General features: G+C 36.1%; 1 protein-coding gene across 1 annotated transcript; it reads left to right on the forward strand.

Moving 5' to 3' along the window:
* The first annotated feature begins 459 nt into the window (after positions 1-459).
* LOC108342481 (transcription factor MYC2) lies at positions 460-1,674 on the forward strand. The gene has a single exon (XM_017580265.2). The coding sequence runs from the start codon at positions 460-462 to the stop codon at positions 1,672-1,674; it is 1,215 nt and encodes a 404-aa protein (XP_017435754.1).
* Positions 1,675-14,585: the final 12,911 nt, after the last annotated feature.

Here is a 14,585-nt window from a genome sequence, read left to right on the forward strand (position 1 = left end):
TCCTCCGCTGTTAAAGAATCAAAATATTACCAACACACCACTGGTGATGGTGATGGTGATGGTTTAACAAAATGTCACAGGAAAGGAAAGAACGAAGATTTATATTTAGGTGAAAAAAATCAGTGGAATGTATGATACAATACATCGAACTCAGTCACATACTTTAGCAGTCAAATTTTGTGTGCACACGTGAAACTGGCGCAGCATAGTTACTGAAGACAACTTCCAGCGTAGATAAAGTATTCAAAGAACCCTCCCTTTAATTCCCATTGCTCATCTTCTCTAGGAAAGGTTCATTCACACAGCTACAAGGAAATTTATTCTAGTTGTTTTTCTTTGTCCGAGACTTTGTTGTTTACATCGGAAACTTTAGACATTATTGTATCTGAGTCAGTTGGGAAGGACTCGATTTAATAAGGTAGTATCAGCAAAGTGTACAAAGAAACTGAGTAAGAGAAAATGAAAGGGAAGATCAGAGAATTTATAGATTCGGCATCCTCATCGGTGGTCTCAAACACAAACGCGCTTCAGCAGCGCCTCCAGTTCATTCTGCAGAACCGTCATGAGAGGTGGGTGTATGCCATATTCTGGCAAGCCACCAAAGACAGCGACTCCCGTCTCACACTGGAATATGGGGACGGCTTATTCATGGGCGGAAAGGGAAGAGAGGGAACGGAAGTCAGAATGTCGGAGGAGCAAACGAGGAACAACGTGAACGACATCGAATGGTTCTACAGGGTGTCGCAAACTCGATCGTATGCCGCCGGGGACGGTGTGGTGGGGTGTGCCTTCGGCTCGGGGGTGGATGTTTGGTTGAGCGGAGTAAAGCAGTTTGAAGTGAACGAGTGTGACGAGAGAGTGGGGGAAGCAAGGAGGCATGGGATCCAGACATTAGTGTGCGTGTCGGTGGCACGAGGGATCCTTGAACTGGGTTCGGATGAGGTTCTAAAGCTGGATTATGGGGTTCTGCAAATGGTGAAATCGGTGTTGGAGGAGCGGGAGAGTGGGAGTGAGAATCCGGTGAGCAAGCAGTGGGTGGTTCCCGGCAAGGAGGAAGAAAGAGAGAGGAGAAGAGAGTTGGAGGGATCGTCGACGGACTCTTCAGGGCCTTCTGATCATGATGCAGAAGGCAACAACAACAATGTTCCCATGATGGGAAGAAGGGCGGGGAGGGTACGTGAGGCGCTTCCCGTAAATCACGTAGAGGCCGAGAGGCAGCGGCGAGAGAAGCTGAATCAGAGATTCTATGCTCTTCGCTCCGCTGTCCCAAACGTGTCCAAGATGGACAAGGCCTCCCTGCTTTCGGACGCCGTTGATTATATCAATGAACTGAAGGTCAAAATCGGCAGCCTCCAGGCTGCTTTCCAGGCCAAGCAGGAAGCTCCGGCAGAGCAGGTCCAACCCCAATCCATTCCCGCACCCCCCTCTGCAACTACTGACATGAGAGTGGAAGTTCAGATCTTGGGGTCCGAGGCCATGATAAGGGTCCAGAGCCTGAACGTTAACCACCCCTCTGCTCGGCTCATGGATGCTCTCAGGGACGTCAATTTGCAAGTTCTTCATGCCACAATCTCCAACATCAAAGAGATGATGCTGCAAGACGTCGTCGTCAGAGTTCCCCATGACCTCACCACCCAAGAGGCCCTCCAAACTGCTATTATGCACAGACTTTGACATCTTCGCTCAACCTATATATCATCATCATCATAATCCATTACTCCTTTCTCTGCAGCTGCTTCGCATTTGGAAAGTCATTCTCACAATTTTTTTTTTACCTTTTCGATTTCCATATCATCCTTCTAGTGTTTATGAATGTTCAAACAGAGTAAATCAGATGTGCCAACTCTTTTTCCTTCTCTCCTTGCATAATCGAGTATATCTATTTTAGCTACACACCAAATTCTTCATCCTTTATCCCTTACCGTGTTATTTTGGGCCTACCACTTTCTTTCCACAGCTAGGGAAGTAACATGTTCCTTTCCATATGAAAATGTAATTTAGTTATTAAAAAAAATTATAAAAAAATACGACAGTTAAAGGGTAGAATAATAAATAGATAGTAGATTTAAAAGTATATTGGATGACAAAATTGTTGGTATATCACGGATAGGTTCACTAAGGAGACACAATATCAATGAGATATGAGTCCAACTATAGAGGGATTGACATCACTCTCTATTTAAAACCTTAAGGCTATGAGTTAATGGGTCTTTCTTATATACTGGGGTGTGCTCTACTTTGTCATTTTTATCTAATGTGGGACTTAGACTCACATTTGGATTCCCAATAGTCTCCCCCTCAAGGGTGAGTCCCTTCCACATAGGTACATTCCCCCTCCAGCGGAAGCATTCCCAACCAACCACAACTAGTCCTTCGTAAGGCCGTTCATCTTAACGGGACTTGCTTACTTGAATATCCTTTGTCGAATACCCTTTGCCAAGAAGACTTTCGGTTCTGATACCACTGTTGAGTCTATCACGGAGGAGGTTCACCAAGACACAATACAAATGAGATATGAATCCAACCATATAAGGGATTGACACCACTCTCTACCTAAAACTTTAAGGCAATGAGTTAATGGATCTTTCACCTTTATATAGCGCTCTACTTTCTCATTTCTATCCAATGTGGGGCTTAGACTCACTTGGATTCCCAACAAAAATAAGGTGATCTATTTCCATAACCAATAAGCTTTGGTGTCACTTGTACTGAATAACTAAATTAATTGTTGTTTCGGTGGAATTGGTCCGAGAATCAGTCGTCCTTCCTTGCTCTGCTCTCTTTTGATCTTCAATCCTCTCCGAGAACGCGATCCACTCCAATGGATTGTTGACCTGCAGAAGACACTCTGACACTCAAGTTAGATATGTTTCATAAAGAGGTCTATATTTTATTAGGATAGAAAAAGATCTCTTTACCTGGCCTTAACCCTATATTTATAGGACTTATGGCAATCAAGCTCATTAATTCATATTTGATATTGCAATAAATCCAATAATACTTGTTAATATACGTGCTAATTGTCCATTAATACCATATTCTTGTGCAATATGACCTGTCAATCACTTATAAATAGCGTATATTCACATTTAATATGGTCATTAAACGTATTAATTGGCCATTAATGATATTTACCTTTCCTGATTAGTTTGTCTGGCATTCGGTCGGTTGCCAAGTATAGTACATTAAGCCCCCCAAGCCCCGAGCAGCTGTTTGCAGGTGCGAAGGGGTTTAAATACTTCGGACGAATTCAAAGTAGAGGGAAAGAGTGATTACCCTTTTGAATCACCGAGCGGTGTGTTGTGGTTTGAGACTGAATGGCCGAATACTTGTGATCGTTCGGTTGAGAGGGATTTTCCTCTCGGTCTTTGGCTTCAGCTTTGATGAGAGGGATTTACCTCTCGGCCAAGAGGGATTTACCTCTTGGTCTTTAATTTCAACGAGAGGAGTTTACCTCTCGGCCGAGTGGGATTTATCGCTCGGTCTTTGTCTTCAATCTTGACGAGAGGGATTTACCTCTCGGTCTTTAACTTCAACGAGAGGAGTTTATCTCTCGGCTGAGTGGGATTTACCGCTCGGTCTTTGTCTTCAATCTTGACGAGAGGGATTTACCTCTCGGCAAAGAGGGATTTACCTCTTGGTCTTTAACTTCAACGAGAGGAGTTTACCTCTCGGCCGAGTAGGATTTACCACTTGGTCTTTGTCTTCAATCTTGACGAGAGGGATTTACCTCTTGGTCTTTAACTTCAACGAGAGGAGTTTACCTCTCTACCGAGTGAGATTTACTACTCGGTCTTTGTCTTCAATTTTGACGAGAGGGATTTACCTCTCGGCCAAGAGGGATTTACCTATTGGTCTTTAATTTCAACGAGAGGAGTTTACCTCTCGGCCGAGTGGGATTTACCGCTCGGTCTTTGTCTTCAAACTCTTCGTGAGAGACTTCGTCGTTGAATAAGAACTTTAACAATGACATTAATAAAGTTTTGGATGCTTCTCCTCAGTTTATAAATCCACGGACTGATCGTTCACGATGACGACTTGAACTGCGGCTATAGCTCCGCCTTCGATCGTCCTTCTGATATGTTCGCTCGGGACTTCTTCGCAAATATCCTTCTCTAGGGAGGCTATTTTTACTCACAAAAATATGAGTTAAACAAAATAAAAATTGTACTTTATAAATTATAATAAAAAGTATTGGAACTTGACAAGGTTGGATGTAGGGCTGAGCGTTCCTGAAAGTTCTCAAAACAAAAGACATGCCTTTAGAAATTTTGGAATTTTGTACTCTTGTTGCAAAACCTGATATTGATCCAAAGTAGCAATGTCGAGGCTGAGCGCACGTCTACACGTCTGGTTCCTCGTGGTTTCATGGGGATGTCGTTTGGCCCCACGGTGGGCGCCTAAATGTTTCGGTGGAATTGGTTCGAGAATCGGTCGTCCTTCCTTGCTCTCCTCTCTTTTGATCTTCAATCCTCTCCGAGAACGCGATCCACTCCAATGGATTGTTGACCTGCAGAAGACACTCTGACACTCAAGTCAGATATGTTTCATAAAGAGGTCTATATTTTATTAGGATAGAAAAAGATCCCTTTACCTAGGCCTTAACCCTATATTTATAGGTCTTATGACAATCAAGCTCATTAATTCATATTTGATATTGCAATAAATCCAATAATACTTGCTAATATACCTGCTAATTGTCCATTAATACCATATTCTTGTGCAATATGACTTGTCAATCATTTATAAATAGCGTATATTTGCATTTTAATATGGCTATTAAACGTATTAATTGGTCATTAATGATATTTACCTTTCATGATTAGTTTGTCTGACAGCCAGTCGGTTGCCAAGTATAATACAATTGTAATTTAAGAATTACACAACAAATTGAGAACTTGTAATTTCTCATATATTATAATTTAAATAGTTTCTTTCTCGAACTTACAATAAACAAATAAACAAAGAGTGTTTCTCCTTGCAGCTCTTTGTTTTCTTTATGTGTCTCCAAAATTTTAATTCTACTCTATAACTAGTGAGATAAAGAACCATATGGTCAATCAGCCTATAGTCTCATGTGAGCTGGTTGGTAAACCACTCAGTCGGACTAAAAATAAATTTAACGTTAAGGATAATTATATTAATCTTAAGCTAGATCATTACCGTTTGGGTCGTGACTAAGTGAGCACTAATCAAAAACTCATCCCAAAAATATAAATATAAGTTTGTGGCATTAAAATAGTTGGTTACATTTATTCCATATTGATTGTCAGCATTATTATTGTATTAAGGTAGTTGGTTACATTTATTATACAATGATTGTAAGCATTATTAAACATACACCGACTTTAGAATCATAATGTTTTCTACAACAGGTAGCATCCAAGATCGACCGAGCAATAGCTAACCTAAAGTGGACGAAAAACTTTAACCTCAGCTCAGAGATTGGAGATCGTGTGAAAAAACATACTTAACATCGACTGCTTAAACCGAAACAACCAATTTTCGATAGTCAATTAACAACTTTACATTTTTCAAAAATAATTAAAACCTTAACCAACTTTCAAAAGTCGGTTAAAAAATTTCTTAACTAGCTTTCAAAAACCAACCAAATAAATTCCTTAACTCGCTTTAAAAAACAGGTAAAGGAAATTACTTAACTGGCGGGTTAATTTTTTTTAAAATTCTTCCATTTTAGTTTACTTTTTTTATTTAATAATAATATTATTATTAATTATTATTATTATTATTATTAAACAAATATATAAAAGTAAACTACAATAAAAACAATTAAAAAGATTAAGAAACTTTAGTCTAACTTCGAAAATTGGTTAAGAAATTTTTTTAACCAGTATAAAATCTTAAGCGAATTTAAAACAGGTTAAGAAAATTTCATAACTAACTTTTGGTTAAGAGTTTTTTTTTTAAATTCATTTTAATTTACATTTTTTATTTAATAATAATAATAATATTATTATTATTATTATTAGTATAAGTATAATTATTATTATTATTATTAAATAAAAAACTAGTTAAGTAATCTTAACCGACTTTGAAATTAGTAAACTAAAATAAAAAAAATAAAAAATCTTAACCAAATTTCAAAATCCAATTAAATTAATTCCTTTAGCTTTTGAAAGTCGATCAAGAAAATTCCTTCATCATTTTTTCAAAATCCTATTAAAATTTTTGTTTAATGTGTCAATAGGTTCCTATTTTTATCCAGAATTTCAAATAGATCCCTTTCTTTTTCGGTATCTCAATTGAGTCCTTATTTTGTAAAATTGAATCAAATAGGACATTTCCGTCAAATTGAAATGACGCCGTTAAGAAGGGTATGCTGACACTGCCAACATACCCTTCTTAACGGTGTCATTTCAATTTGACGGAAAGGTCCTATTTGATTCAATTTTACAAAAATAAAGACTTAATTGAGATGCCGAAAAAGAAAGAGACTTATTTAAAATTCTGGATAAAAATAGGGACCTATTAAAATATTAAACCTAAATTTTTTTTTACTAATTTTCGAAAGTCAGTTTAGGAAATTCCTTAACCGACTTTTGAAAGTTGCATAAAATTTTTTAACTTAATTTTGAAAGCCAGGAAAATCTTTAACCGAAAGCTAGGAAATTCTTTAACCGAAAGCTGGCTAAGTCTTTTTATCTTAATTTTAATTTACTCTTTTTATTTCATAATAATAATAATAATAATAATAAAATATTATTATCATAATTATTATTTTTTTAATTATTTTCATTTTTAAAATTAATATTATTATTATTTCTATTACCAAAAAAAAGCAAAAAATGTAAATTAAAATAAAAATGTAATTTCGAAAGAATTAAGGAAACTCTTTAACTTACTTTTGAAAACCAATTAGTTTTTTCTTCTTAATTTTTTTCAGTTTATTTTATTTACTTAGTAATAATAATAATATATTATTATTATTATTTACTATTATTATTAGGGTTAAATATGGTTTTAGTCTTTAAACTATCAAGCGAATTTATTTTTAGTTCTTCTTTCAAATTAAGGTACACTTTGATCCTTCTCTTTAAGGAAACTATAATTTTTCGTCCTCCAAAATCAACGGCGTTAAAAATCAGCTGAGGTGGCTAATGGTGGTGTGTCACCTTAATTGCTTTTTCTGACACCGAATCAATTTTTTTCCAGCTTTTCTCCTTCCCTCTCTCTCCCTCCCTCTCCCTTAATCTTCTCCTTAAACTCCTTCTCAAAAATCGTCACATCCTTCAACCTCTTCACCGCCCGACCCTCAAGCACCGCCTTATACTCCGTCCCGAAAGTCCCTTTCCCCAAAACCTTCGTCGAAGCCATGAGCAAATCCTCTAAATCGAACGCTCTAGCCACATTCCCGAAAAACACCAACTTCTTCGCTGCCCCACCACCGTTCACTTCCGCCTTGTTCCTCGCCGAAACTGCAGCCACAACCGCCGCAGAATTGTCGTCTGCAAAAACTTCGTGTTACAGTTGCAATTACGGTCACAGATACTTGCATTCTCTACTTTGTTACCCATATTCTATCCACAACAAAACTCGGGGGACCAGCAATAGTGACATTGTTGCGAAAATAGAAAATGGAACTAGGACCAAAAAACAAGACTTACCACATTAGAACCATAAACCAAGTCAACAAAGGAGACTAATTAATAATCATCTCAATTCTACTACAACAGCTTCAAGGTGACAAAAAAAACACAGTCTCTTGAACCAGCGATTGGACAAAAGGTAGACCTGGTACACCCAGAATCCATTACCGAAGTGCTGAATTTTTGCATGCTAGAATAATGTTGGGGCGGCCAAACACAAATTAGTTCTTGGTTGTTAGCTTTAAAGTGTGGACCAAGTGGAAAGTAAAAAGAAAAGAAAAAAAGTGATATAAAAAGGAGCATGATTAATACTCTTAAACCAAACAAGAAAAGAGAAAGAAGCACATAAAAACAAAACAATAATGTAGCAAAACACGTGTTAAAGAAATGTCGAATGAAAAAACAAGAAAAGGACACCTCTATTTTTCCCCGGGCTTGCAACCTGAGGCAAGATAATCCACAAGATCTTGCTTGGTGAATGGGTCAATGACAACCACGACATCTTCAGTGGGAGGGATAACAACAACAATCACTCTTCCCCCACGTGTGACAATTTTGTTATCATTTTTCTGTGTTTTTGGGCGAGTTTTTCCACTTTTTGTGATGATTGATTGAGTTTATTAATCATGGTTGGTGTTTACTTCAACAATTTACACTTGTTGAGAAAAAAGGTCATTTGCGTGCTTTCATGTAAGTTAGATGAGCTCCATAAGCATTTTTGGTCATTTTCTGCCCTGGTAATCGATTATAGGGGTCTTGTAATCGATTACCAAAGAAAAATGGTCATTTGTACAAAAACTTCAACTATACTCCCCAACGAGATGAACAACACTCCCCAACTCTGTTTTTCTGACCTTTACTACTTGTTTTTCTCTTAACTTTCTCCACCGAACTTCAAATGAGTTGATTCTTGTTTTGTTGCAATCTAAACTCAAAGAGTTTTCAAATGACTGCATACTCATGATTTTTAGACCATTGTAATAGGTGCAATTAATTTCCCAAAAACAACATTTTTCTAAGCTTTCTAAATGAGTTTAATCTCAAGTTATTGTTTCATGTTTGTTATTTTAGATGAGTGAGTGAGTTTAATGGTCATGAGTGGTGTTTGGTGCAACAACGAACATGTTAGGTCATTGAATTATTGAAAAAAAAATGTCATTTAGGTGCTTTCATGTAAGTTAGATGAGCTCCATAAGCATTTCTGACCATTTTCTGCCTTGGTAATTGATTACAAGGGTCTTGTAATCGATTACTAAAGGAAAAATGGTCATTTGTACAAAAACTTCAACTATACTCCCAACTGTATGAACAACACTCCCCAACTCTATTTTTCTGACCTTTGATGCTTGTTTTGCTCTTAACTTTCTCCACGGAACTCCAAATGAGTTGATTCTTATTTTGTTGGAATCTAGACTTAAAGAGCTTTGAGATGACTATTAACTCATAATTTTGGACCACTATAATAGGTGCAGTTAATTTCCCAAAATCAACATTTTTCTAAGCTTCCTACACTACAAAAAAGAAGGGCATTACCGAAGGCCATAAGCCCTCGGAAATAGCCAGAAGCCGTCGGAAAAGGGTATTTACAGACGGCTTATCGACGGCCAAAGAGCCCTCGGTAAATCCCTTGTCGCTAACATTTACCGAAGGCTTTTGCCCTTCGGTAATTACCGAGGGCCAAAAGCCTTCGGTAATTACCGAGGGCCAAAAGCCTTCGGTAATTACCGAGGGCCAAAAGCCTTCGGTAAAAATCAGACAAGATTAAAGGATAAAGAATCAATGAACTACATTTAAAATCTCTAGCAAATTGTAATGCAGCTGGTAATGCGATGAACTCTATAATTTCCTTTCATGTTAAATCATTTTCCGGAACATATATCTTGAAGAAGGTAATAATGAATGTGATCTTTTGTCATTCAACAAAGAATAAAGTATGATTCTTATATTCCAATACATATATCTCCAGAAGAAAAAAGGCTACAAATTATAAAATCTAACTACAAATAGAAAGCTCTTATGAATCGTCATTTACATTCTTTGCAATCTTCAAAAGAAATTCGACGAAGAATGAATAAGAAAACCGAAAGACTTCTATCTGATGAAATTGAGTGAGAATACCAAACAGGGATTGTCCAACTTGGCAAACTCGTAGCTGGTTATGGATGGGTTGCTTTAAATGAAACAATTGCTGCAGTAACCATAATACCAAAAAGAACCCATAGCCTATCTTCCAATCACTTCCTGTTGGTGTATACTATGAAGGAACCTTGTAATAAGAGGGATTAACAATGTTAAGGAAATAAAAAACCAGTATATATAAATGGGACACTAGAATAAATAAAATAAAAAATAAATATTTATTTATTCTTTTATGAAAATCTGCAAGGATTTGACTATTAACCTTATATATGAAATAAATTTAAGTATTAGCAGTATATAAATAAAATAACTATGACATAACAATACAATAAAAATTACAACTGTGAAAGAACAACAAACACAACATGATAAATTTTCAATTTAATAAATAGTCTTGATTTTGAATGTAATTATATATGGATTTGAGTTAAACATTTGAAGATTTTGTTTTTTATCACACATATATGTTATACTGTTATTCCATTTGAAACATAAATATCTTTCATCAAATATAGCATTCAAAAAATAGAAAGAACATTACAATGATCATACATAACACAGTTAAATAATTGCATCCCCAACACTATGTTAATTTGAACGTATATATAAGTTACCTTAATTAACTTATTTTTCTTAATTCCTTTTGCTATCATAATTTATATAGAAAATTATCTAGGCAAGGTTAGATATGGATCAGTGACAAACCTGAATAATAGTTAGTACAAGGGAAAAGATGCATATGCCTATGTGAGCTTGTATATGGGGATCCTTGTGCTTGAAATATCTAGCAATAAGTGCCCCTACAGTATCCTAAGTATTGGAACATCACGTTCCTGCCAAAAATTTATAGATTAACGAGCTGAGGTATTAATTATAGCAACCACCTAGGTCTAATGCAATGTAACATCAAGTTTCAACCAAAATTTCCTACATTAACGTGCCAAGATTTTATTTATCAACTACCACCTAAGCCTGGTGCAGTTAGATATAATTCTAAACATTCCTCAACAAGAGTCAATGTAATTATGTTAAAACTAAACATGTGTCGAAACAATTTAAATCAACTTCCAGTTCTCAATTTCCATTCCAAGCAACCCAGATATACTCAAAAAGATTTAAACTATTCCAGAACTAGATTCAGACATTTTAATGAAACTTGTACTTATCTGCATCACTGGGATAATTATTGCAGAATCGTATTCTATGCAATGCATGACCATTACTGGATATGAATCAATAACATTTTAAAGCAAATTATTCATCGTAACTTCCTCTGTTTCAAACATTAAGCTAAATGCAAATTGCCATTTTGGAGCTTTCAGAAAAGAATCAAGACAATCCAGATGATATATATGTAGATAAGTACAAGTTATTACAACTGGACTTTTCATGCATGTTCCCTTTTCTGCTTATATTGTTCTTAGATTGAGTCACAACAGTTATCTAATTTCTCATTATTTTGAATTTTAACATGTTCTTAATTTATGACTTGATCATTTCCTTTGGTAGATATAACAAAAGAATATACTGGATAAAATACTTACAAAATCTCCAATTCAGACAGTGATTCAATATCTCCATAAAGCTGTCCACCCAAACCAGTACTTGCCAGTGTTCTGAAATAAATAAAATTAATCGCTCAAACAAGTTGAATACTGATATAGAACTATGTAGTCTGATACAACATTACCATATTCACAAACGACAAATGCTCAATACACTTTAGCTTCTACTTCCTCGAGGTCGCGAGAAGCTGCCACAAAGCCCGCCCAAAGGCATTACCAATCAACTTCATTGCATTACCATGAGCACAATTGAAAGTCCTCTCCATAGAGCCAAAACTATCCTTCTTATACTCTATTATAGGCGTCAAAAGCCATGGCAAAAATGGAAAAACAGGATTCTCCCATTATATACTAAGGAATCAAATTATCGTCGTTGAGATTATAACATGGTCCACTCAACAATTCCTTGGATTCCTCAACCTCGAGATAAATCATACTCTCACACAAAATGGTTTCAGGATTCATGGTACTTGGCCACACAGCTGAGATATCCACGAACCTCCCTTCGGAATCCACCAACGCTTGAACCATCAAGCACCCATTTTCACCCAAAATTGAGTCGTCAATTATGAACCTAGCCAGCCCTAAAACCCTTAAACGAATGTGGAGAGAACTCAAAGCACACAAAACGCACATACACAAAATTATAGAATCCTAAACACGAAACTCATAACAGTGAAGACAAACAAGACAAATGACTCGAAACAGATTTACAACCCAGAAAATGGAGAACGACCAACGCACAGATTGAATCAATACAAGATCAAAACAGATCAAGACAATTAATCGAAGACAACATGGAAAGGCAAAGAAAATTCTTAGCTCCGTGCAAATGCGCCAAACCTAGGCTCTGAACACTTGATAGCTCCAAGTCGAGGCGGATCGATGAAGAACCATGGAAACTGGCACAGATCGAGCAAATCAAAGAAGAAGAACATTGGATGACGGACAACGGAGGCAAATCCTAGATTGAGTGGTTTGATCAGTGTAGATTCTAGGGATGTGGATTTGGGACGTTTTGATCGGTGGAAAGAAAGGATTCCACGATTGAATCGATGGAATGGAATGAAAAGAGGTTTTAATCGGGAAAAAGTGAAGATAGATTAGTGAGTATAGGTTTAACCGGTGAAAAGTGGATTAGGTTGAGGCAAAGGAGAAATGTACGGGAGAATGAAGATGTAGAGACTAACCGTGGCTGAGGCGGAGGAACTTGAAATATGGATCGGAGACGAGCGGAGGTTCGAGAGAAAAAGATATGTGTGCGGGTGAATCTCTCGAGAGAATGACTGGATGAAGATGCGGTTCGCTGATGAGGCATTAGGCATTACCGAAGGCCTAAAGGCCGTCGCTAATAAACCTTCGGTAATACGCGCTTTTATTGTAGTGCTAAATGAGTTTACTTTCAAGTTAATGTTTCATGTTTCTTATTTTAGATGGGTGAGTGAGTTTAACGGTCATGAGGTAGGCAAACTACATTTTACAACCACATTGGGTCTTTCCTCCACAATGGAGTGGGCAAACTATGGTTTACAAGCACTTCCCACCATTAACCATTAGCAAGACGTGTTACTCATTGCAAAATATTAAAAAAAAACCTCCTTAATGTCAAAAAATCTACCCTAGGAGTGAGACTCTTATAGTCGGGTAGTGCGCACCAACTTTTTGTACAAAAAGCCATTTAGATCCTAGTAATCGATTACAAGGATGATGTAATCGATTACCAAGGCATCTCTTGCCTAAAAATGGACTTTCATCCACAATGGACATGACAAATTTCGGTTATGAAGGACATTGAAATGGAATAAAAATTGTTCATAAAATCAAAACTGATGAATGATCAACAACGATGACCAACAACAATTCAAATGAAAATGACAATCATAAAGGGAATAACCTGTATCTTTATTAACATTCAAAATATTTACATTTACATTTACATCTATCTACATTGATCTCCTACGACCAATAATCACTAAATACAAAATTCACTCATGTTCCGGACTATATCCAATGTACGGGGTTCTACAAGCTTTACTCTTGTAACGCTTTCATCGTCATTCCTTCATAAGGTTGTTTTTAATGTGTTGGTTTTTTTGTTCCTTCAAATCGTCTCCAATTGTATTAGCTGATGTTTTCACAAAGGAGTGACGAATTTCTTTGCTTGATGCATTGACATCATCAACGAACTGAAATTTAACAAAAATTACAATTGTATAAAGGCATAAAAGGAAATTCTAACAATAAAAGAAAGGGCAAAAACCGAAACGAGATAGGAGAAAACTAAAGGTCATACGACATATACCTTGCTCTCATCGAACAATTCCATTTCGCGCAATACAATCTTCAGAATCAAACCAAAAAGGTGAGACCTTGAACAAACAAAAGAGAGCTTTCATTTACAAAAACAAAAATGAGACCTTAAAGAAAGAAAGGACATACCTTCAACAGAAAAATAAGACACCTTCAACAAAGAAAGGTCAAACCTTCAACAAAGAAGAAAAAGGACACACCTTGAACTGAGAGTGCAGAGAGAACGGAGGACTATAGAGAGAACAGAGAGTGAAGAGAGAACAAAAAATTTGAATTGTAGAGAGAAAATGAACCCTCTTTTTCTAAATGAAAAAGATAAGAGTATTTTGAGATTCATAAGTGTAATTTCATTACACTTTCCCACGTTACCTTTTTTTAAATAAAAAAATCATTTTAACCTCTTTAATACTGTGTTGACACATGATAGTTGTAAGAAAGTTATAAAAAAATGTTGTTAACGTCGCGATCCATTATATAAGTTCATTCCCTTGCATGCATAATGAAAATAATGACGTTGCTCTTTAGAATAAGATAAAAACGATTATAATGACATGACAGAAGGTGGTCTATAGGCACTCCTTCTCATTAATTCGAAAGTGACTAAAAATTTTAGGAAGTGATAGAAGCAATTCATATACTTCTAGATGTTATTGTCAACAACTGTAGCTCGAAATATGCCATGGGTTTAATGCTTTGCACATGGACCAACTAAACTGTTGCTTGAGACTATAGAAAGAAAAGAAATGATTACGACAAAAACTATGAAAAATTGGAATTGTAGAATGGAAAAAGAATAATAAACTTGGACTTTCTACTGTTTAAAAAAAAATGAGACGAGAAGAACTTTTCGTAAAAGGATAGAAATATCGTCTTATTTATATTATGAAAGCCCTTATCTTATTTAGGATATTTATGTTATGCTATAGCCACTGACTCAGTGCAAATTCTTTTAGAGAGAGACAAA

The sequence above is a fragment of the Vigna angularis genome, chromosome 6 (genome assembly GCF_016808095.1).
Source record: "Vigna angularis cultivar LongXiaoDou No.4 chromosome 6, ASM1680809v1, whole genome shotgun sequence".
NCBI classification, from domain to species: Eukaryota; Viridiplantae; Streptophyta; class Magnoliopsida; order Fabales; family Fabaceae; genus Vigna; species Vigna angularis.